The sequence below is a fragment of the Solanum lycopersicum genome, chromosome 1 (assembly GCF_036512215.1).
Source record: "Solanum lycopersicum chromosome 1, SLM_r2.1".
Taxonomy (NCBI): domain Eukaryota; kingdom Viridiplantae; phylum Streptophyta; class Magnoliopsida; order Solanales; family Solanaceae; genus Solanum; species Solanum lycopersicum.
Window position 1 is genome coordinate 3026275 of NC_090800.1, and position 25212 is coordinate 3051486.

Consider the following 25212-nt stretch of genomic DNA (forward strand, 5'->3'; position numbering starts at 1 on the left):
CACAGGGAAAACGGGGCATTTTCAAGTTCAAACAAGCCCCAAAGTAGGTAAACGCAAATCTTGTCGATTTTCGTGTGCTATAGTCCATTAATTTTTTGTGATCCGGACTGAAATTTTTCATGGACGTCCTTAGCAATGGACCCAATTCATCCCGCAGGAAAAATTGGGACATTATCAAGTTCAAACGAGCTTCAAAGCAGGTAAACGCAGATTGTACCGATCGTCGTTTGCTATAGTCTATGAATTTTTTGTGATCCGAAATTCCCTATACAGAGTGGCCAAAAATTTTTATGGACGTTCATTAAGATCTTAACAATGGATCGAGTTCGTCCTGCGGGGAAAACGGAGACATTTTCAAGTTCAAACGAGTCCTAAAGTAGGTAATTGTAGATTTTACCAATTTTCATGTGTTATAGTCCATAGATTTTTTGTTGATCCAGAATCCCCAAAATAAAATAGCTGAAATTTTTTATGGACGTCCGTTAAGCCTTAGCAATGGATCCAGTTCTTCTCGTGGAGAAAACGGGGGCATTTCCAAGTTCAAACGAACTCCAAAGTAGATAAACACAGATTTTATGAATTTTCATGTGTTATAGTCCACAAATCTTTTATAAATACAATTACGACTTTACTTTTTCTCGTGGAATAATATATCTACGTCCACTCTCCCTTCTTCAAATACCACTTATAAAATATACTAAATATATTATTTATTAGTCAAGATTTCAACGTTAGGTAAATGGGACACCACTAATGTGACAAATCCAAAACTGAAGTCCCAATTGGAATCAAAGCAAAAACAGCACTTCTCTATTTCAGAATAAAAATCAAGTTAGTTATAAATTATATATGAACTAATGAATAAGCCCTATTATTGGTTATTGAAACACTATAGACTTTCCAAAAAGAGTTTTGTCTCGTTGATCGAGAGCCAGAAATTTCACAAAAGATATTGTTAATGAGATTCTGTCAAAAGGAGAGTTTCACGAAAGGTATTCAAATTATGTTATTTAATCACTTCATGTATCATTTTACTTATGTATACGATACTTCTCAACAAAAGGTGTCTAATTGTACACACTGACTATAACATAGCTACGCCCCTGAACACGAAGGATGAAAGTGAGTCAGTATGCTAATTCCTTCCCATAGATCTTTTTATCACTCACCTGTCGATACGCGAAAATTTCGCATAAAAATAACTAAACAAAAAAAATGGTATAAACTTCCTTCTATATTCTTATTATTGTAATTATATGTCTAAGTTAAAAACAACAATAAAGCACCTAAAGTTGAGACTCATCATCCTCATAGTTAGTTCTACATTTGAACTTATATATATATAGGTGTATATATGTATCAAGATCTCTCTGCTTCGAAACAAGTCATATTCGGAAAACCTCTCATTTCCTTACCAGATAAATGGTTAGTAGAGATGATCACGTCTCACGAGGGCCATCAAAAGATTGCGTCTTCCTCAAATTCCAGTGAAGACCTTCGTGTATGCTCCGTAAAAAGTCACTGGTGGAATCAGCTTGACATGCAGTTGGTACAGGCCAAGTTGCCATGCTACAAACAAGGGCGTCTCCCGGTGCTAACTTTTTCCTGTCTTTTCCATCAAATGACGCCCATGCATGACCTCTGCTGTTGAAAGGTACTTGTACTCGTATTGTCACATACTCGGGCAAAATGAGAGGGCGAAAGGATAAAGAATGTGGGCAGATAGGTGTAAAGAGGATGCCGGGAACCTGCAATTTTTGGTCATAACAGTAATGCTGTTAAGGTTATAATCAACTCGAAAGACATCAAATAGAGATAACTATGGAAAAACACATTGCATCGTCATTGTGCTAATTGCAAAATGAAATACTAAACATGGAAGCAAAAATCTATCTACGACAACAACATATTCAGTGTAATCCCACAAAGTGAGGTCTGGGAAGGGTAAATTGTACGCAAACCTTACCCCTACCTTAAAGGTAGAGGGGTTTTTCCGACAGACACTCAGCCTAAGTTGCAGTAAAATAACTGTTAGACCCGGATAACTTATAACACGTCCAGAATTATTACTAACCAGCAGTAGCTTATTAAAACAAATCATGTCAGCTTGAGATAAATCGTTATAAAAGTGACGAGTATGAGAGGATTTACCTGAGGATGGACCATTGATCCTCCAGCTGCAAGAGAATATGCTGTGCTTCCAGATGTTGTCGATAAAATTAAGCCATCCCCTTGTACGCAAGTAACAAAAGAATTATCGCAATAGCATTCTAGATTTGTTAAAAATGATGAAATCCCACGGTCAATTGTGACTTCGTTGAGAACAAGTATGGGCTCTTCACTATCCAGATCACTTTTAGCTGAATCTCTAATCACGTGACACTGGAGACGATGCCTCAGTGTAATGCTTATGGGACCACGAAGAATTGAATCGAGATATTCCTTGTAACGCTCACTATCTGGAAATGTTAAAGCTAAACAGAGAAGAGTAATAATCATGCTTCTGTGTTGTATGTTTTAAAGACAGGTTTATATATCTATCGATAGGAGTTCGGTTTCATTTCTTTTATTTCCATGTAATGATGTAATTAGAGTAGCACATTGTAGCCTACGTATACCACATATATGAACGAAAATCTTTTAAAAGGAAGAAAAGGATACAAAACGGGGTCATGAAGCCAAGAGAACCTAAAGAAAATGGAACAACCGGAGGAACTGGACCTTTGAACATTGAAGCTGCCTGCAATATAAAATATGTTGCAATTATTAAGCACTCTCCCGCCATGAAATGTTTATCAAAACCACATGGTAGAATATAAAATTCTAGTTAAGAAAAAGACAAAACTAGCTACGTACCCAAAGGACGGTTCCATCCCCACCGAGAGTTACAACAAGATCAACCTTTGAGTGGAGAGACATAATTTCCTTGTCTGCGACAAACAAGAAGTTACCGTACCAATTAGCATTATCTTTTCATAATTATAACAGATACGACAAAAACATTGTTACTATTTTAAGCTTCTCATCCACAACATCTCTAGAGATTACATGTGCTCATCTGTACTTGAAGTCTATGTAGCTCGGACTCTTCAAAAAATGTCGATGGGTGTGTTTCGGATCCTTCAGAACTAAGGCATGTTTGAAGGATCCGACACGGATGCAGCATCATTTTTGGAGAGACCGAGCAACATAGCTTGAAGTTGGTTGAAAGGGAAAGAAGAAGTCTCGTAATAGCTGACATTTAGGTAAGCAGAAAAGTTTTACGAGAAAATGGTTGCTTCTCGGTTAAAATGGCGAACAAACTTAAAACTACACAATAGTACGGTAAGATAACAAAAGCAATAAAGCGGATGCTTGTTTTGAGTTGTTAATCGAAAAAAGACCAGATCATCAGTAATAATTTCCACACACGAAAAGCCTAAACAGATTTTTAAAAAAAAGGCAAAAAATGAATCCATAATCCAAGATTTGGCCACACAACATAACGTTAAAGTGAAGATTCGAAGAGTTATATACACTTTTTAGCTTACTATATCTAAAGGTAAAAGTTTTACCACTTACCATTTTCCCAAGTTTGTACAAACTGGTAGTACGACGACTCTGTTAGAAGTTCAGTGCGCACCCGCGGTTCAACGACAATGTTCAAGCTTTTCTGCTCTTTTAGCCATCTAGAGAAGAAAAGATATAGATAAGCCTCTAATAAATTCAAACATATGTAACCAATTAAATGAAGAATCAAAAGGAAATACGAGAACTAAAAAGTGATGAAGGAATGCAACATATGTAACCAAAATTTTGTACCGAACTTTGAAACTTCGTGGTTTTTTTCCCTATTTTCAACTTTATCTCTGTAGCTAAGGTCAGACAATGAAAATACGAGAACTAGAAAGTGAGAAAGGAATCCAACAACACAATGATTATATGATTTTATCAAAAACATAATAATTGGAGATGAGTGATAACAGGGAGGATTTGATATTCAAGACAAAATGGACCCTATATATAACAAGTAAATGCTATGACGTGACTAAAGATATATCACTGAAATTCTTAATGAGTAACTGCAAAAGAAGAATTGCCATTTTATTTTTCATTTTTTCGTAATGGTGGTGTCCAAGCTAGCTTAAGCGCACCTCATCCATTCCAATGGGTACCAAGACAAATTACCAAATTATCATTGATTCTTGAAACTAATCACTGAAACCTAGAATCAGCTTGTAACATTATTAATAAATGAAGGAAGTCCTTAGATATGCTTCGAGGCTTTCCCATATAAAAGTAATGATTTTCTCTTCTTATTTGATTTTCGTTCCAAATCATCCCCCAAGCACAAAAATAGGTGAATCCGTCCCTTTGGGAAACGTGTATTTAAGAAGGGAGTCTATCTAACAACATTGCTATTTTGCTAAGCATACTCTGAATTTCCTATTTAGTTGATTAAAACGAGGTAACCATTTTGGAAGTTCCCAAAAAAGGAAAGGACAACGCACACAAGAATCTCAGAAAAGAAGCTAAAGCTAGATGTGTGTTGTTAGAGGATGACATTTATCGTTAAGTCTTGTGAGGCCGAGCATGTAAGAACTATTGGAATGTCGGGTGATGAATGATGAGGAAACTCAAACTCGAACAGACGGACATGTTAACTGATGTAACTAGTTACCTTCTGCTTGAAAACGTTAGCTGTTAAAGATCTATTTATCTAATTCAAGCAAATCATTTGACCAGTCCTATATCTGCCGAGGGTTAACCTTACAAACGTTTAGCGTAAAAACAAGCATTACCATTGCGTTCTAGTACATTTTTTCACAGAAAGACCAAAAGCGGATAAAAAAAAATGATTATACTCTAATATTCTACCTGACCAATTCTGAACAAAGTATTCTAACAGCAGTTGAATTTGGCTTTGTCAATATAAGCACCGTTTGTGGGGGAGATTCCCACTTCAAAGAAATCTGAAAAAGAGAAAGAATAAACAAATGATTCCCCGCTCAGACACAAGTGTTTTTCGATAAGTTTGTTTAGCGGAAAGCATATTTTAAAGCGCCTAAGGTATTCATTTGAAGTTCTGTTATCATCGCCAAACAAGGCAAGAAAACTGTACAAGTAGACATACTTGTTTACTGCTGCGTTCAGCAGTTGTTATGTTTCCCTTTTCAAAAGAGACGATGTCGTGTTTTTTCTGATCACTTTTTTCACCTTTGCAACGCCATGACAACTTGAATGATGCCTGTTTCATTAAATGAATTATTAATAGGCAATATTTCAAGAGTAAACCATAAAAGCATTAGAATATAACAAATAGGACACGGGACAGAAAGATCTTGTCTCGTTCATTCTGCATTCAATATTGAGCAATTAAAGCACAATAATTCACCGACATTGAAATATCTTGCGACAATAACAGCCTCAAAGTAATTTGTATAACTAACAAAATCAGTACTGCTAGGAGTCTGTAACAATCGGAGGACACTTATAGGGAAGCTCGTCGCACTAAGCTTCCGCTATGCACAGGGTCCGGGGAAGGGTCTGACCACAAGAGTTTATTGTATACAGCCTTACCCTACATTTCTGCAAGAGACTGTTTCCACAAGTCGAACTCGGGGTCACATGACAACAACTTATTTAACCAGTTGCACTGAGAATCCCCTTCAACAATGAGGACACTTATATTATTTAAATCATTTACAACATGATATATATATATATATATATATATATATATATATATATATATAAATTCTAGTGAGGCCAAATCAAGCATATTCACACTAATCAATTCACGACAGACAAAAAGTTGAGCAACAAGGAAAGTTATAGTGCAAACAGAATAGGTCTACATGGATCTACCTTTCTGGTCATCTTGTTTCGAATAACACTGGCATCATGATCATGTTCTCCATCACGAAGAACCTGATGAGAGCAAATTCCATGCTCCCCACAACACCTGTCGGATTTCTCCACAGCGCCATCTGATAGTAAAGGTTTGTTTGTCAAGTGTACGACTCGCCCATTCTCATCTAAATGCTTCTCCGATGGCATTGCTACAATGGAAGCCAACTTATTTTACCATAAAGCAAGGATTCTACTAACAAATGTAATTCGATAGAAACCATTTAGTGCTTCAATTTGGGATTTAACAAAAATAGAGGATTCAGCTAGAACATCTAAGCAAGCATTTTAGTAATCGACGTTCCTATTTGGGATCATCATTTCATTGATAAAGATTTTATTTACTTTACGAGAAAAAGCAGTAGACAATAATTTAATCTATAATGTCTAAGCAAGCATTTTAGTAATTGGTGTTCCTAACACTAGAAAGATATTGTGATCGTTAGCTTTGATAAGATTTTATTACTTTGTGAGAAAAAGTAGAAGATAGAGTAACAGTTTGTTTGAAAGGAGAAATGGATCAATACTTAGATACGATTATACATGGATCCGGTACCCATGAAGAATAGGAAAGGTGATCTTAGACGAGAGAAACAAAGATTGAGAGGCAACCAGTGAACAACACATAAATAAATTTCAGCTGTATGCAACTGCTGCAACAACATATGTTTTATAGTAACACAAAAGTCCTCTTTGGGGGAGTACCTTTATTCTCTAACTGCAAATTACGTGTCCTCTCCAATTCATATTTACGCTTCCATTCAGAAGCCTCAGCTTGTGCAGAAGCCTTTCCTTCAGCAGCTTGTCTTAGTGCCTTTGCGACAGCTAATAAATGGAAGAGAAAAATATTTGTATCATATAGTGTTGCAAATTCCAAACACCGCCAAATAAGTAATCATAGTAAAAGCAGATCATACTTCTCAAAGCCTCGGCAAACTCAATCAGATGGTCATCAATCCCGTGAAGAATTGGCTGTTGAATAAGTTCTTCTACAGCCTTCTCAGAATTCAACATGGCAAGTGATTCGCTAAAGGCGTTTTCCAGTGGCAAAACACTAGCACTTCCCTATTTAGAAAAAGTATTGCAGGATGTTATAGAGACAAAGACAACGAGTAATGTACAAAACACAGTATCAATGTCTAATACACAAGGAAGCGTCGTAGATATAATAGATCATCAGAATCTCAACAAACAAGAGGCGTTGCATTCATAGAAGAAGAGATTAAATATCATAAGTTCTTATGAAACTTTTAAAAGTTTTGTCGATTATTGTGAAATGCAATAGGCCAGAAAGAGCTTCAACATACTTAGTGTACAACAGTACTCGCGCAACATTTCATAGATGACATTTTTAAGAAAATAAAAATAAAAATAAACGAACATACCCTCGTACGTGATGTTAGTATACTGGTTTTAGTTTAAACAATATCTAAACCTTAGAAGGAGATCGAACTTAAAAAACTGTAAGATCACATTATTTCATCTTGTGCCTTTTCCGTTCCCTGTATCTCGTACTTCTATTCATTATTTTCTTTATGTTGACAAGGAACTCGCAGCTGCTACTCATTATTAATACTAAATTACCATAAAACATTATCTTAAAATCAGATGCATAAAACAGGATTATCTTCATTTCAAGAAACAAATTGAAAACAAAAGTGGAGTCTCTCCAAATATTTTGATCATGAATTGGATATCATGAGCTGATAAAAAGTCCCGAGATATAGAGAGCGTCCACGAATTTTTCACAGGGAGGAACTTAAGTGAATCATAACATAAAAATAGGTTTGCAGTAAAGAAAAGTCTAGGGAAAGTTCATCAACTAGCTATAAGAATAAATAGAGTGAAATGATATGAACACAACCATTACATTTCAGAAAAGTTATTATATATCTCTCATACTCTTCTGAACATGTAACTCGTTTTAGGATCGACATGTCTACTAATGATTTTATTTTTCTCTTTAGGGGCTCAACGAGCTTAATTCTTTGGAGTTTGAAGTGGTTGACATAATAAAACGTTAGCCTGGAGCAGAGCTAATCGCTCAATAAGTTCAGTAAAGAGAGAAAATGCAAGATTTAATGAGAACAGACTTACCGATGAGGACTCAACCTAAAGTCTTAAGATTTTCTTGAATACGCTAAATGACAACACTCAATATCGTAGTAGCTAAAGCAATTCGGAGGATCCTATAGTTCAATTGATCATCGAAATAGCTTGATGCAACAATGAAATTGCTCAAAAAATGTCCACCTTAGCCATTCCAATTTAACAAGGAAAAAAAGTCAATCACCACGCTTCCACCGTGCTTGGTAAGGGGCGTCAAACAACACCCTTTCCCCGAAAATTACACTATTTAGCTAGGTCAAATTTTTCTTTTTTTTGCTTTATGCCTATACTATATGTTGACTTCCCTGTGTCTACTTTATCCTGCGAACACCCCTTAATAAAAATCCTGACTCTACCACCGATGGAGCTAATACCCCCAAAACATCTCCCTCGATAACAACACTTGTCATTAATGCATATAAAAACTTCCAATTAACCATGATTATTTCATAAATCAATAATTCAACTATCTCAATCACCCAAAAGAAACTACTAGAAATCATTTCTACATGCCATTGACTTATATCTAAGCAAAAACCATACATTCTAACAAAATCTACTCCCTCTGTCCCAATTTACGTGACACAGTTCAAATTTCGAGATTCAAAGTCTTAACACCTTATAACAATTTGCCTCCAAAAACTACGTAAAAAAGTACTACAAATCACGACAATTAACAACTCAATTGACTTGCGAAATGACCAATGATAGATTTTCTATATTTAATCAACAATTCAGCTAAACCAAACAATTCTCCATTCAATAGAACTATAAAATTCAGTTAAATTCAACAGATTTCATATTGGAAAAATAAATTAAAAACTCAAACAAAAAAAAAAAAGGGGTGGGTGGGGTGGGGGTGGGGGGTGGGAGGGTAAGCTTACATTAGAGGTGTGTTTGTTTGGAGACATAGGAGTCTGTTTCATTGACATGAAAAATTCAACAATTCACCAAACACTTCCCTCTTTCTCTCTCTAAAACTAATCTCTTTCTCTCTCTACTGAAAATTTGATCAGTTACAAACTTTAGGATGTTGAAACACACATATACATACTAGCTATATATATAGGGGTGGGTGGGGTGGGGGTGGGGTGTAGGGGTAAAAAGGGAAATTTGGGTAAAGAAGAAAGAAGATGGTGGGGCCTACTATAGAACGCGTGGGAAGTCAAGGAGACAAGTAGATTTATTTTTTTTTATATTATTATTTTTTATTTTATTTTTTGCATTATGTTTGGTCAAACTCCTATTTACTCATAAAAAGTCCCTACTAATTGGGAATTTTACACTTTTTTGACTTTTTTTTAAGAAAAAGTTTTGGATTAGCAAGATTTTTTTTTAGCTAACTCACATTGACTAGAGTTTTTAACTCACTTTAACATGTTTTTATTCGTAAGTCGGAAATCTATCAAAAATATTTTCTTTAATTTCATTACTGGAATAAAGATAAGATTTGTGTTCTCTTTGTTTTTTCAAATTAAATCTCATTTTGTGAAATTACATAGTATATTCTATGTTGCAGTTGTTTTTGCGTTCTCTTTGCTTTTTTTAGATCACGCTTCGTGAAACTACACTCTATATTGTTGTTGTTTTTGAGTTTTTACTTTTTTCGGATCACACTTTATGAAAACACTGTATGATGTTGTTGTTTACATCACATTCATCTTGACTAAAGTTTTGAACTCAATGAGTTTTAACATTTTTTGTCGTGAGTCGAGAATCTATCAAAAACAATCTTTTTGTTCCATCTTTGAGATAGAAGTAAGATTTGTGTTCTCTTCACTTTTTTCAAATCACACTTTGTGAAACTGCACTGTATATTACTGTTGTTGTTGAGTTTTAACACTTTTTGTTTACGTCTTCTCTACCTCAATAAGTTTTATTAGTTTTGACATGGGCAAAGATAAATCTACCAGAGATAGAATCTCGACTTTACTTCTGAGATTAATTTAAGACATATGTACATTCTACTTTTTTTAAAACTTCACTTTTTGAAATTACAATTAAATATGTATTGTTTATTGGTATTATTGAGCATTAAAACTTTTCTATATATAATAATCTACTAGAAGTATATAGTTTTGGTAAGTTAAAAGTGTATATTGTTCTTTAAAGTGTACTTGTTAGGTCCCTATAATCTACACACAATCTCCATTTTCCATATATGGTAAATGGGAGACATATACAAGTTAGTACAAATTAAATTTGTTACACAACTTTTAATTAATTAGACTGAATAAATTAAATAAAATTAACTTTGAACTCACGTAATAAGCTTTGATTGATGACATGACAACTAATTAACTAGCTTCATTAGAAGAAAATAAAGATATACACTTGACTAAAGTTTAATTATATTTTGTGATGACAAAATATATTAATTAAAATATTGAAGAAAAATTATATTTTTGAGAAGAAGAAACACCAAAAGATTAATAATGAAGACAATATTGACAAGTTAAAAAAGTTTCTTTCATTAATTACTAATTAGTCCAAACATTGCTTTAATTGGAGTGGTGAAAGGATGACTTGACTAGTTGTTGAAGTCAAATAATTTGGGAAACTTTGTAGTCTCTATTTCATATTATATAGCATTAAATTTATTAGATTTCTATCAGCGACTTGATCTAATTTGAATTTAATTAGAAAAATCATAATTGAGAACATTTTTTAATATAGATGACTTTATTTAAATTTTAAAAAATTTAAAAATTTTCAATTAACGATAAATGAGTACTTACCATATTACCTGGTCCGTGGATGGTATATATTTTTAAAAATTTAATTGTAGTAGTTTCTATGGCCTTCAAACTTGACCTTGCTTTTGGCTATGTCATGTTCTTCTTTCTACTTTGAAATTTTCCAAGTTAAATTGATTGAAGTCTTTAATGTAACTGCTCCATACATTTAATGACATTTGAAATTTTAATCCTTATTTTTAAAAAAAAAAATATCTTCATGAGATTGGTGATAAGTCGTGGAAGAAATAATAATAACATATTTAGTATAATTTTCATAAAATAAAAAATCTAAAAAAATAAAAATATACATAAATTTCATTTTATCTATAAAAAATAGAATAATTATTTTTGATTGACTCAGATTCCATCTAAATGGGGTCCTTATTTTTGTATTCAATTTTGAGATTCACAAATCTTATTCTTGAATTATATATTAGAAATAGAGAATTTTTATATGCTTAATAGAATATTTAGAGGGGATATTTATTATGAAGGGCAATATTTTAAACACTTGATTTCTTCCACAACCATTATGCTACTATTAATTAGTTGATTCCTTCCACAACTCTTAATGGTACATAATTATCATTATTCACATCTTAAATAAAATAACCACTTATAATTATATCATATATAGATCTAGATACTGTTAGAGTTTTGCCTTAATCTTTTTTCTTTACTTGAAGTTTATTTTTAAAAAAAATTAAAGTATTACCATAAATATTTAAATTTTTTCTGAAAGAAAAAAAAATATAATTTTCTTCCATATTTGATTTATTTTTCCTTAGAAAAAGCTTGGAGATTTATAACTTGAAGATTCCTATTCTCGGAGTGGAACACGATACAATCCACAATATAATCGTTTAGAGAGTTTTGTTTATGGGGAGATTTATTATCTCTACAGTTTTAATGTCTTTTTATTAGTTTTTAATTATATAGGTCAATTAGTCATATTATATAATAATATTATGTCTTTTAGTATAGTTTTCTTTGTCATCTAATTAATCGTCATATGATTTGTAAATTTAAACTTTTCCATGACATCATTGATCACCTTCATAATTCAATAAATACAACAAATTCAGATAAATATTTTATCTTAATAAAAATAAATATCAATTTTCGCCTTATAATCTTTCCCGCAATTTAAGAAGGGAAAAAAATGACACATAAATGAAAGGTCAGTAGACAATAGTGCATACAAAATAATCATATAACACCTCCCTTTATTCCAAGATAATTTTAGGATTTTTTTCTTTACCCAAAAAAAGGATAATTTTTATTATTCAAAATTGGTAGAAAGAGAATATATATATATATTTTTTTCTTACAAAATGAACAATGTGTTGACCAATCAAACCTCTCAACAAAATTGTTGACTCAAATAAGTTATTGACCAATTAAAAATATCAACCACACAATAGAGTCTTTTAATTCATGATGATAAATGATTTTAAAAAATGACATTTAAAAAAAAAATATTTAGTCCAACATATCTCTTTGCATTCATATAGTCATACTTTTAGTTTAGGGGAAAAAAACTTGCAATAGTATTTATACAATGGGAAACTTATATAAATATATAATATTAAAGGAAAAAAGGTCAAATATGCCCCTTAACTATTAAAAAAGGTTTAGATATACCCTTTGTTTAAAGTTCGGTTCACTGATGCCCTCGTCATCCAACTTTTGGTCCAAATATGTCTTTATGGACGTTAGTTGCCATGTTAGACATATTCAACTCATTTTTCATTTCTTTAAATGTCACATGTAATTGTCATGTCATTTTGGCCTTACCACATAACATTTATATGAAAATGGAAAGATATTCGGACTCATAAACACCTAATTCGACCCATAAATCAACCCCCTTTTAAATAAATTATCCGACCAATTTTCAACAGTTTTGTTTTATTTTTTTTCAATATATTCCGAAAATAAGTAATTGATTAATAAAAAAATAGGAAAATATGAAAAAACTATAAAATTAACGCCAAAAATTCATAAATAATTATAGTAACCTTAAATTCAATTTAAACACTTTTTTTAAAAAAAATTATTTTTTTGATAAATCCTTAAATGAATAATTGATTAATAAAAAGTATGAAAAAATATAAAATTAACGCCAAAAATTAAAAAATAAATACAGTAACCTTAAATTCAACAATTTCAATATTTTTTTAATTTTTAATTTTTTCGAAAAATCCCAAAAATGAGTTTATTAACAAAAAATATGAAAAAAATATAAAAATACGCAAAAAATTCAGAAATAAAAAATAGGAAAATATGAAAAAAATAAAAAATAAAAAAATTGTTGAAATTATTGAATTTAAGTTTATTATATTTATTTGTGAATTTTGACGTATATTTTTTATTTTGTGTTCATATTTTTCCCTTTTTATTAAAAAATTACTCATTTTCGGGATTTGCCGAAAAATATAAAAATTTTAAAAAAATTGTAGATTGAAATGTTACTATATTTATTTGTGAACTTTTGGCGTTAATTTATATTTTTTTCATACTTTTTATATTTTTTATTAGTCAATTACTCATTTTTAAGATTTATCGAAAAAATAAAAAATCTAAAAAAAATTGAAATATTAGATTTAAGGTTACTATATTTATTTGTGACTTTTTTACTTTAAATTTATATCTCATTTTCGGGATTTACCGCAATAATAAAATTAAATAAAATTGATAAAAATGGGTCGGATAGTGAATTTAAAAGGAGCTAATTTATGGATCGGATTAGGTGTTTATGAATCCAAATATCTTTCTATTTTCATATAAATGTTATGTGGTAAGGCCAAAATGACATGGCAATTCCATGTGGCATTTAAAGAAATGAAAAATGAGTTGGATAATGTCTAACATGGCAACTAACGCCCATAAGGGCATATTTGGACCAAAAGTTGGACGGCAAGGGCATTAGTGAATCAAACTTTAAACGGAGGGTATATCTAGACCTTTTTCGAATAGTTTAGGGGTATATTTGACTCTTTTCCCAACATTAAAATATATATTCTCATTTATAGCAATAGTATTTTCCTTTCATTTGATCACTTTTAAGACATTCATAATACAATTTTAATACATATTACAAAGAACAATTTATTAATCACATATAATATAAGTTTTATTGATGGATAATACATTTATCACATATTTTAATACACTTATAATATAATGTGTCAATTTTTTACCAAACAAGCATAATATATTTCTAAAAAATTATTATAATACATACATATATTGCACACATAATTCACATTTAATACATATTGCGTATTTTGACATAATATTACTAAAAATGATAATACTAAAATTAATAGTTATTTATTTTCAACGAGTCCAAACAACATCATCTAAGTTTAATTTCTACTAGAAGTCAAATTTGAAACTTAGACATTGGTCTCTAACTAGAAAAGTAAATGTTTGAACTTGAGAAGCTTCTGGTCCAGTAAATTCATAAAATTCACTAGGATAAGCGGTATTGTTGAACTAAACAAAACAAGAAGCAATGAAACCAAAAACAGCTAAAGCCCGTAAACTATAAGATAAAGTAAGCCTCTTCAGAACATACAAGTGCGCGTCGAGCCCATGTGAAAGGGTTGGTTAAAGATAGAAATAGACTGACTATCGGAGATATTCGTGTGCACCGTTTAATTTCCATTGTTTCTTGTAGATAGTTTCAAAGTCAAAAATATTTAAGTTTTATACATTAATGATATACAAAATATATATATAACCAGATCATTAATAAAATAGTTGCATGTAACAATGTTTAATTAACATTGATTGGTAGCTTCAAATAAAGTTTGAGGTAACAGTCAAGTTTGTGTACACTCAGATTTTTGTCAAATAAAGTTCGAGGTAACAGTCAGGTCTGTGTACACTCTACCCTCCCCAGATCCCGCTTATGGAGTTAAACAAGCAAAATCTTCAAGCAACAATTACATCTACTTTTGTAGAAACAGAACAACTCTCAAGCAACTTCATAGAATCAGTTAAGCTTAGTGAAGAACTAGTTAGATTGAAATCCAACGAACATGGTTCCCGCGATTCAGAGGGCCTAGGAGGCTTTTTCAATGCTTGTAATTCGCCTTCAAGCATTTCAACAACTCTAGTCATTGAGGGACGATCGAGTGGATTCATTTGTATGCACCACACAGCAACTAAAGTCAGCTTCTTTACGTCTTCATGTGTCTCGTCTAGTACTTCAATCTCCTTTCCCTTGTCGAGCTGATCATATATCCAATGTGTGAAATACTTGTTTGACATATCCTCTCTGGCTACCGAGTTTGTTTTCAAGCCTACGATATCAACGAGTAACATTCCAAAGCTATAAACATCTGCCTTATAAGATATTGGACCAATGCTTCTGTTGATCAACACTGGAGCTACATAACCAATTGTTCCCCTGACTAAAATCAGAAAGTTTCGGAATGAAATTCTCATCCAAAAGTATGTTATGTGGCTTGATGTCAAAATGTAGAATCTGTGAAGTTAGCTCTTAGGCGTGACTCACATCCCAAAAGCTAGCTCAAAGAAAGGAGGATTGTCCAAGCTTTATAAGGAGTTCAACCATCGATGTGGGACTTTTGTCATTCTTTAACAGAATCTGAATGTCACAACCTCGATGGAAGTGTTCAATCCCTCGAGCAATATCAAACTTTCATTCCCAACTTAATAGTTCAACTCCTCCTTCTCGAGGTGTGATGTACTTTTCAAGTGATCCTTTAGGCATGAAGTCATACACGAGAGCACGCTTACATCTCTCAACACAATAGCCAATAAGTTGTACTATGTTAACATGATGAATCCTCCCGATTGTAGCAACCTCGTCGATGAAGTCTTTCCCATCAGCTTTGGGATTGCTCAAGATCTTCACTGCTACATGGGATGATTGCTGCAAAAACATAAACAACAGATGCACGACTGCTTACTTACAAGAACGCGGAGAACATGTCTTGGACCAACTTGACTGTGGTCATCCAGAGAGAAAAAACACAATCGAAAAAAGAAAAACAGTTAAAGACTTACACAGAAAGTGTGTTATATTCTAAGCATGACATTGGGAATGTTCTTACAACATGATGTTTTGAAGAATCTAAAATTGTGAGCTTTGCAGCTGACATCCACACAACGAACATCCGTTGTATTTTCACCATCACTTGTGACAGTAAACGTGACGAAACCATGAAATCTCAAATTCATATGCCAAAGCATGACGCAAACTTAAAATAGAAATGTTGGCATTTGCATCTTGAATACGCCATGAAGTCAACTTTCAAATCGTATGGTGATAATTCAGGCATGGTTGCATATGTGTGTCTCTTAAATGAAACATTGGAAGCATATAACTCTGTTAAGACTATAATTACAGATCAACTCCTTCATCTAAACTAGATATTTGAATTTTGGTATTTTCATTAGATATGCATGTGTTAAGTCATATGTATTGTCATTCTATCATGATTCTAAACTCAACACTCTCTACAAATTTGTTACATATGCAACATCTTAAGGGGTCGTTTAGTTGGCTGCATCAGCAAAATAATCCTAGTATATTATAATACAATGTTTGATTAGCCGCACAACAAAGATGATCTCCGCCATAACTAATGCAACCAACACTAATTATCATTATTGGACGATGTTGTTAGACAACTGTAAACATGGCTATATGTTGGATCGGTTGCTAGTATTGAATTCTTGAATTAGGTCTTAAGCTTGACACACACCCCAAAAGCTAGCTCAAAGGGAGGAGGATTGTGAATTATACAATTGCAGTGAAATACAATTTTCTCTAGCTTTATACAACAGAATTGTATATATTGTGTTTCTGTTTTTGTATAAACCGAGAAAAACATATATCTTCTTGCTATACACTTATAATTATGCAATATACATACATTTTAATTCGATTCAACTATATGCAAAACAAATTATACAATTGCAGCGAAATAGGCCCGCGAATTATACAATTTAGGCCAGCGAATTATACAATTCTATATGTATAGCAAATTATACAGTTTTATGTTTGCTATGGAGCGCAATTATGCAAAGTTTGTTATAGTATACAAATATGAATTTTTTGTTTGCTATATGTGAAAGTTGCCCATATTAAAATGAGTTGTATAGAAATCGGGTTGGGTCTTGACCCGCCAAGTTTACTTTGGGCTCAAATGGATTGGGCTCAAATGGGCTAAAAACGGATTGGGTCTTGACCCGCCCAATTTGACCCGATTAATCTCAATAATTTAACATATTGATATTTAACTTTTATAATCACAACTTGAATTCCCGCTCAAGGATTTTTTGTTAAAAAAGTAAAAATGGATAGATAAATTCCAAAAGATGTTAAATAGATAATAATTCATTTTTATTTTCAAAGTAAAAATGATAAGAGTAGTTAAAAATTAGAAGAAAAAAAATGTTTTTATTTTATTATTTTTATAATAATTGAGGATATATGCTACTTCATAGTTCCACTAACGCTATAAAAAGGGACAAAAACAAAAATGCATAAAACATTAGGTTATGTATTCCAATATATAGTATTATACTTAGGTATTATTTTACTCTCCTAATTACTTGTCTATTTTTTTTAGTTGTTTTTAATTATATGTCCATTTTGACAAATCAAAAAAGAAAAAAAATTACCTGTTGTACCCTCAATTAATTACTTTGAAAAATGTAGAATTTCTTGAAAATCTCAAGTTTCTAATTCATCCACTTCATAATTAATAGGGGTAAAGAGGTAAATTCACTTAATTCAAAAATGAACAAGTTATTAAGGACAAACGAAGTACTAGATTACGTATAATTTTTCTTGATATATATATATATATATACTTTTCTATCCAAATAAGACTAAACTATGTCTCAAATATATATTTAGCGATAATTAAGAACGAAGAATCCTATATTTTTTTCCCTCACATGCAAATTTTTTTTTGATTTTTCAAGTTAATTTTTTTCATATGATCACACAACTGATAATTATTATGATCTCATCGAGCTACCATAATCTAAATTTTCTTTAACAACAAAAGTAACCATCTCAATATAAATCAATTCAACTTCAACCAAAAAAAAAAGTAAATTTCGATATTTAATTCGATGATACGAAATTACACATTATTTCCACAACTAATAACTACACATTGATGACGGAAACAAAACTAAAACGAAATCAAAAAAGAATAATTTCATGCCCATATGGGAATATCGTTTACTCAGATCTATTACACGCACCACTTATCGTATCAAAAATTCGAAGATAAATCCAATTTAGGCCCATATAGCCATAATAGACATTCCACCAGCACCTAATAAAACAGCAAGATAAGCCCATGATTGAAGCTTTATATTATTTTGCAATTTGGTACCCATAAAATCATATGCAAGGAGATCCACAAGTGCCATATAATTCAATAAACCAGCTGAACATGCATTCAACAATCCCACAACTATAAGTGATGTTGGACTATTCTCACTATACACATTTGATAATCCAATTCCAAGTGCTATACCAAATGGTGTTGTTATTGAAAAAAACAACACCAATGTTGATTTCATCCTCATACCATAGTCCGCCTAAACGCGAAAAATAAAAACATCAGAACGAGACTGAGACATAGTTATTATTGTTGTACATATATACGCGATCGATCAAATTATATATATGTACCTGGAGGATGCAACCTCCTAACCCCATTCCTTCAAAAAGTTGATGGAAACATATAGCAGCTACTAATGGCCTAATTGTACATGGATTATCAGATGCACCCATGGATAATCCTATCATTATTGAGTGCACAATTATCCCTAGCTCCAAAACCTGTATTATATATTATCGTATCGACAGTCAGATCTCTTTTATCTAAATAATCATTAAAAGATTTCCTTCTCTATCAAAAGTGTGATTAAGCTTAAGATTTTACATTAAAGTTACTAACTCATAGTATTATAAAAATAGATATTTCACAATTTTTTTTTGCCTATGATAGTCAAAATATTGTTTGTATGTCAAATGTTTGTATAATATTTTAAAAAAAAGATTTTTTACATTTTTTTTTTTTGCCTATAATAGTCAAAATATTGTTTATATGTCAAATGTTTGTATGATATTAAAAAAAATAGATTTTTTACATTTTTTTGCCAATAATAGTCAAAATATTGTTTTATATGTCAAATGTTTGTTATAGGTGTATGTATAACAATCATTCATTAAAACAACTAATCTTTGAAATCAAGAATGATGCCAGGTGTATAACAGTCATTTATTATAATAGCTAATTTCGAAATTAAGAATGATATTATAGAGAGATCTGACTATACGTAAGTAAATATTGTACCTGAGCCACAACCCTATACCTAATCAATTGTGAGCCTTTACCATCACATTTGAAAACTTCTCCATGTACATGTCCATTTTGTGACTCAATCTTAGCATTATTTTGAACACAATCTCCATCATTTCCATCTCCATTTTCCAATTTCTTCTTCTTAAAGCAACTCATGGCATATGAATCAATACTTAGAGTTAAAATCGCGGAAATCATAGCAACAAACGTTGTAAATGGGAATTTTCTCCAAGGATTTTCAGGCAAGCAATCAGACATAAGACAATCGAACGAGTCAGGTAAAACGTGCATGTACCCTGTGGCTAGTATAACTCCGGAAGCAAATGCCTTAACCAACACGAATAAATTTGTATCGCGTTGTAACGCGGGAATTGTATGAGAGAAGAGAGGTAAACAAACACCAATCATACTTGTCATAAGAATTGAAACAATGGCAACAAGTTTCAACTTTAATGCCTCATTTTGATTGTTTTTACATCCTTGTCTATCACTATTTGAACCACATTTCATTGTAGTATTATTATTTTCATATTCACCGTTCGTTTTCGATGGGAAAGAGATAAGGACGACGATCAGAATACCAATAAATTTAGAAGAAATTGCCATATGGGAGAATTTTGAAAATTAAGTATAACAACTTCATGGAACTTCAATTTTAATCTTAATCTAATGATCTTATAAGAATTTTGAAGTTTTAAGCTAGTTGATGGAAAATGACATTTTTACCCTTGTGTTTTTATCTAAGTTAAGGTAGTAAAGAGTGTAATTCTTTAATTTTATGAAGGGTAGAATAGGAAGTATGACAAGCATACGCTATGCGTGTGGTGCCATTGTTTTTACTGTGTAGTGAATGTTGAAATCACTAACAATATGTAGTTTTACCGATGGTTAAAATGACTTGTTATCGTACGTGGCATTACTTATGACGATGATGATGTATTTATAACAATTTCTTTTTTATATTCATTTTTTATTTATTTTTTATTAAAAAAAATACTACTAGTAAGGTATGGTTGTGGAAGACATATCATTTATGGACTTTAAAATAAATTTCTTATAATTTAATTAAATTTAAAAATATTTTTAAAAAATACGTATCAACTTTAGAAAAAAATACTATATCTTTGGCACATGAAAAATGAAATAAAAATTAATTGAACTTCAAATATCATGTGATTTAAACTCAAGAGTATAGTGGGACATGATGAGGCCAAAGAAAAAATATGAGGTATATGCTATTGAGCTTATATAACTAAAAATTATAAGATTTTCTTTTAAATGATGAAAAAGAAACTAAATGATAAAATCTTCTTTTAAAAAAAGGAAAAGGATATGATATACTTTTTAACTTTGTCATTTAGAGCTGTTATTATCCTTTATTATGAAAGTAACTCAGATAACCCCTACTTATAAACAAATGACTCGCATATACCCTTTTCCTTTAACGGCAATGGAAAAAATTAATCTAATTTTTAATTATTTTTTTCTAAAAAAAGTATAATCTCATATGAGTAAATTTAATCCTCATCAAACATATTTATTTTGACCTTTTTTGTTTCAATAACTTATTTAGAATTATTTTTTGATAATCAAATTTATTTATGTTTCATTAAAATTCTTGTAAAACTTATTGACCAAATTTTTTTCTTCGAATACAAAAATCAAATTACAATATAGACAAAAGAAATAGTTAAAAAAATTTCTTCTTGAAACTAAGGAATGAAAGAAAAAAAATAAAAATAAGAATAAGAAACTCATATAATTATAATAAAAGAAGTCAAAAAATAATTTACGTATGAAAAACTTAAAATATACCTTGAACTTTGATAGAAGAATCATATATAACCTAAATAAGTTTTTTTAAAAAAAAAATTAAAAGTAAAAAATATAAATTTAGAACTAATTTTTTAACTTCCGTTAAATGAAGAATATATGTGAGCTCATTTTGTAACAACATGGGTATATGTGAGTCGTTTGTATAACGTAAGGGCATATATGAGTTACTTTCATAACGAGGGATATATCAGCTTCAGATAACAAAGTTGAGGTGTATATAGACCCTTTTCCCTTTAAAAAAAATGATGAAAAACAAAGAGAGCATTAAAAAAAATTCTTAACTTATCTATATATAGGTATTCATAGCTTGTTGATTTGGATGACTTAATTGGTTCGGAAGGTAGTCGTGTTGGGATCAATTTCCTCTCAATGTCTTCTGAGTCGAGCTTGTCACACAAGGCTTGCCTAGTGTGATTTGCAGGCTATTACACAGTGAGGATTCACTCGGTGCACATAAAGTATTTACCGCAAAATGCTCCCGAAATTCAGAGATTGTACAAATGGTTGTACCGAATGCGGCTTATTAAAAAAAAACTTGTTGATGATTAAAATTCATCATCTCATCGTTTCTCTCGAATTCTTCCTCATCCTCTCCCTAATAGATGGAGGCAGAAATTTTAGCAAGGAATTTTAAAGTAATAATTAAAGTCAGAAAAAATTCAAGAAGATAAACGAGGTTGAACAAAGGCGAAACAGAATAGATTAATTTTAACTCCATCATACCCTTCTTTTATTTATTTTTTCTATTTAGTTTACAATTACAATATTCTCATTATTATGAGCTTTTTACTTTTTTTTATTGTTTCGAACTAGTTTTATATATATTATCAAGATTCTTATATGATAAAGAGTAAATATAATTTATGAGTTATTAATAAAAGAGAAACAGAAACATAATAATAAGAATTCAAATGTAATTTTTATAATTTGGAAAAAGATAAAAAATGAATATATATACTTTTTTTAAGTTGATGATATTTTGTTTAAATATGCTAGTTAGTTATAAAAATCTAATATTGTGAAAATCATCAAAAAAAAATTAGAATATTGACATAAATATGTTTGGGTGCAAAACTTTCACATATAGCCACTTAAAAATAATTAATTACTCTCCATAGCTATAGTTTGATAATTACAATTTGTAGCTACATGTTATATGGAGGAGAGAGCGAGCGAGACTGGGAGAGAGAGGATAGAGGCGAGAGAGGGGGAAAAGGGTGGGAGAAAAGTGAATTTTATATGTATATTGGTTAGATAATTGTATATTATACATATTAATTTATATATATGGCAAGAGAGATTGGGAGATGGAGGAGAGAGACGAGCAAAACTGGGAGAGGGAGGAGAGAGGAGAGTGAGAACGAGAGAAGGAGGAGAGAGGCGGGCAAGAGAGGTCAAAGAGTGGGAGATAGATGAATTGTATATGTATATAATTGTATATTATACATATACATTTGTATATAGGACAAATGATACTGGGAGAAGAGGAGAGACGTGAGTGAGAGAGGACAGAGAGTGGGAGAAAGGTGAATTATATATGTATATAGGTTAAATAATTTTATATTATACATATGTATTTGTATATTCTAACGAATTACACATATACAAACATGACTAATTATTCAAATTCGAAAGTTTGAATTAGGTATGGATGGTGTCAAAGAAGAAAAAAGTAGTTCTTCTAAAAAAAAATACTATTCAATTAATTTTTGATACCATTAGAAGATATGTATACGTACTCTGGTGGTATCAAAGAGGAAAAGGTAGTGATTCAGTGAAAACTAGTTAAACTGATACAATGATACTTAATATATATCATCAGAGTATACATATATTGTGGTGGCATTAAAGAAGAAAAAACAGTTCTTCATCGAAAGCAATGATCAATTATTGCTTGATACCATAAGAGTGTGTGTCTGTATATATATATGGAGGAGGAAAATGCATGTAGTAATTCATAGAAAATTAGCTAAAATGATACTTGATACCACCGAAGTATATTACATCAAATTTTGAGAAAAAAATTATTTACGTCATTCGTATGACAAAACGTTATATTCATATCATTAATTATTAACTGAAATGACATAAATGAATCAAACCTTTAACATATGACACATATAAGTCTTTTCTCAAAGTTTAATAACGTATTTAAGTCCTTTCTTTTTAAAACTTAATTTGATTAATGACGTGACTGAATCATAATTTTATAAAATCAAAATTATTTTTCATTAACAAATATTGACATGAATAAGTCTTTTTCTCAAACGAAAATAATATAAACAATAAACCTTTTATTAAAATTTGATAATATATTTGTACTTTTCACCTTCAAATTAATGTAATTTAGAATCATATCATAAAAATTTTGAAACATTAAATATGAATCCAAAGAGTCCTAGTCAGCCTTGTTTTGTCCAATTATGTGAAAAGACAAATACCAACAAAAATATAGAGAGAAGAAAGTAAGATAAAGACTAGACATTTTTATTATTATTTTTGTAAGAAAAAAGCAAACTACACAATCCCCAATGTTGCAGTTTTTATTTTTGCACAATAAACTAAGCTTTAATTCCTGTGCTAGCAGCAGCACGTATGCCATTTGGTTTTATTTTATTTGTTATAATACCCCACCCCCCACTTGTCCCATATCCCAACCACAATTTTACTTTTTTGAGTTTTTTAGACTATGATTATCGTACTAGTCGTATTACTGTAGTTTTTGTTTGACATGATACATAACGATGACTCTTAACTTAACATCAGTTGACAAGTATGATCTGTAGCTTTGGATATGGACAAATGGACATTTAAACTTGTACAAAATAAAGCAAATAGATATATTCGTCATAGGTGAGAATTTTGTATCGTACGTGGCGTTTTATGTGTACTGTGTCATGTAGGATAAGTGCGTCTACTAGATTAATTTTGTACAAATTTAATTGTATATCTCTGCATATTCAAAGTTGAAGGACATAATTGTCCATTGAAACAAAGTCAAGGATCATGTTTATGTACGATGTTTTTTTTTTTTAATTTGATATTCATCATTATACATTATTGTTTTCAATAGTTTGTAATGGTATGTTGTTTATTATATTTCGTTTTATTATACAGTTTTGTTGTTGATTCGTTTTGGTAGGCTTTGCATTGTTTTTTTTTTTTTTATATCGGTACTGTTATATTTGAGTTAGAAGTCTTTTGGAAATAGTCTTTTAATACTTCTACGAAGTACTGATAAAGTTTACACACATTCTATCCTCCTCAGATTCTACTTATGTGATTTCATTGAGTACATTATATTGTTTTGCTTGGAAGTTCCACTAGTTAGAGTTAAGCATTTTCTATCAAATAACGAAATATTTAATTAAAGATTAATGCGTAGTGGTTGTTTCGTATTCGTTAGTTAAGCGTGTATTTATATATGATTAAAATTGAAGAAATATCGATTAAAGTCAAGTTCAAAAAAATACATTTATGTGTTAATAGTATTTTAACTGTGTTATTTTATCTTTTTGAATATTTTAAACCTTTTAACTAAAAAAATGAAAAAAGAAGATTAGTTTATTTTAAAACAAAAAGATATTACTTTTAATTTTCTAATCAAATTTTTAGCCGTTTAACATTACTCACCTCTTATATATATGTGTGTCACTACTAAAGTAATCTACTTGTGTATTCCTAAATGTTAACTAATTTCGTTTATGACAATATTTGTGCTCCCTAATGTCTAAGGGATACTTCAACAAAATTCGAGTATTAAAGGGATACTATACCGAGAATCGTAGTAAGATGGTAAGGATTCATTTATTTTTAGTTAAAAGTTTTAGGTTTGAGTTCGTTTCGACGTCGATTCGCTTTAATAATGCTTTATCCTCTGAAAGTTGACTTTTTGATTTTAATTTAATCAGATTTTAATATCAAACAGTAAACATCAAATAAAATAATAAACAAATAAATTTCTTCATGTAAACTCCATGCATCCGACATATAATCAAACTTTATCAATCAGTTGCCATAAAAATATTTAATGATGTAATATTTCTCTTCTTATATCATTTAACATTCGGTCCACCAAAGAAATTAGGGAAAAAATTTAAATATGTCATCGAATTTTTTTAAAAAATTCATTAATGTTATCTGTTAAAAATTTGACTTATCTATGTTATTATCACTTAAGAAAATGTCATTATTTTTTAACAGTGATTTTACAAAACCATTTTGATACATGAACAATTATAATTCAGTCAAGTAACAAAAATTAAATT

General features: G+C 30.7%; 2 protein-coding genes and 1 pseudogene across 2 annotated transcripts; all 3 read right to left on the reverse strand.

Moving 5' to 3' along the window:
* Window positions 1-1216: 1216 nt before the first annotated feature.
* LOC101263635 (NAD(H) kinase 1) lies at window positions 1217-9165 on the reverse strand. The gene is made up of 11 exons (XM_004228466.4): window positions 8883-9165; window positions 6807-6954; window positions 6595-6714; window positions 5848-6041; window positions 5114-5227; window positions 4858-4952; window positions 3562-3668; window positions 2857-2930; window positions 2662-2740; window positions 2152-2459; window positions 1217-1748 (listed from the first exon to the last, which is right to left on the reverse strand). The coding sequence occupies exons 1-11, from the start codon at window positions 8928-8930 to the stop codon at window positions 1440-1442; spliced, it is 1596 nt and encodes a 531-aa protein (XP_004228514.1). The 5' UTR covers window positions 8931-9165; the 3' UTR covers window positions 1217-1439.
* Window positions 9166-14678: 5513 nt separating this feature from the next.
* On the reverse strand, window positions 14679-15907 carry LOC101254932 (rust resistance kinase Lr10-like; annotated as a pseudogene).
* Window positions 15908-17948: 2041 nt separating this feature from the next.
* Window positions 17949-19618, reverse strand: LOC101254626 (fe(2+) transport protein 1-like). The gene is made up of 3 exons (XM_019211872.2): window positions 19100-19618; window positions 18433-18582; window positions 17949-18338 (listed from the first exon to the last, which is right to left on the reverse strand). The coding sequence occupies exons 1-3, from the start codon at window positions 19616-19618 to the stop codon at window positions 18033-18035; spliced, it is 975 nt and encodes a 324-aa protein (XP_019067417.2). The 3' UTR covers window positions 17949-18032.
* Between the last annotated feature and the right edge of the window lie 5594 nt (window positions 19619-25212).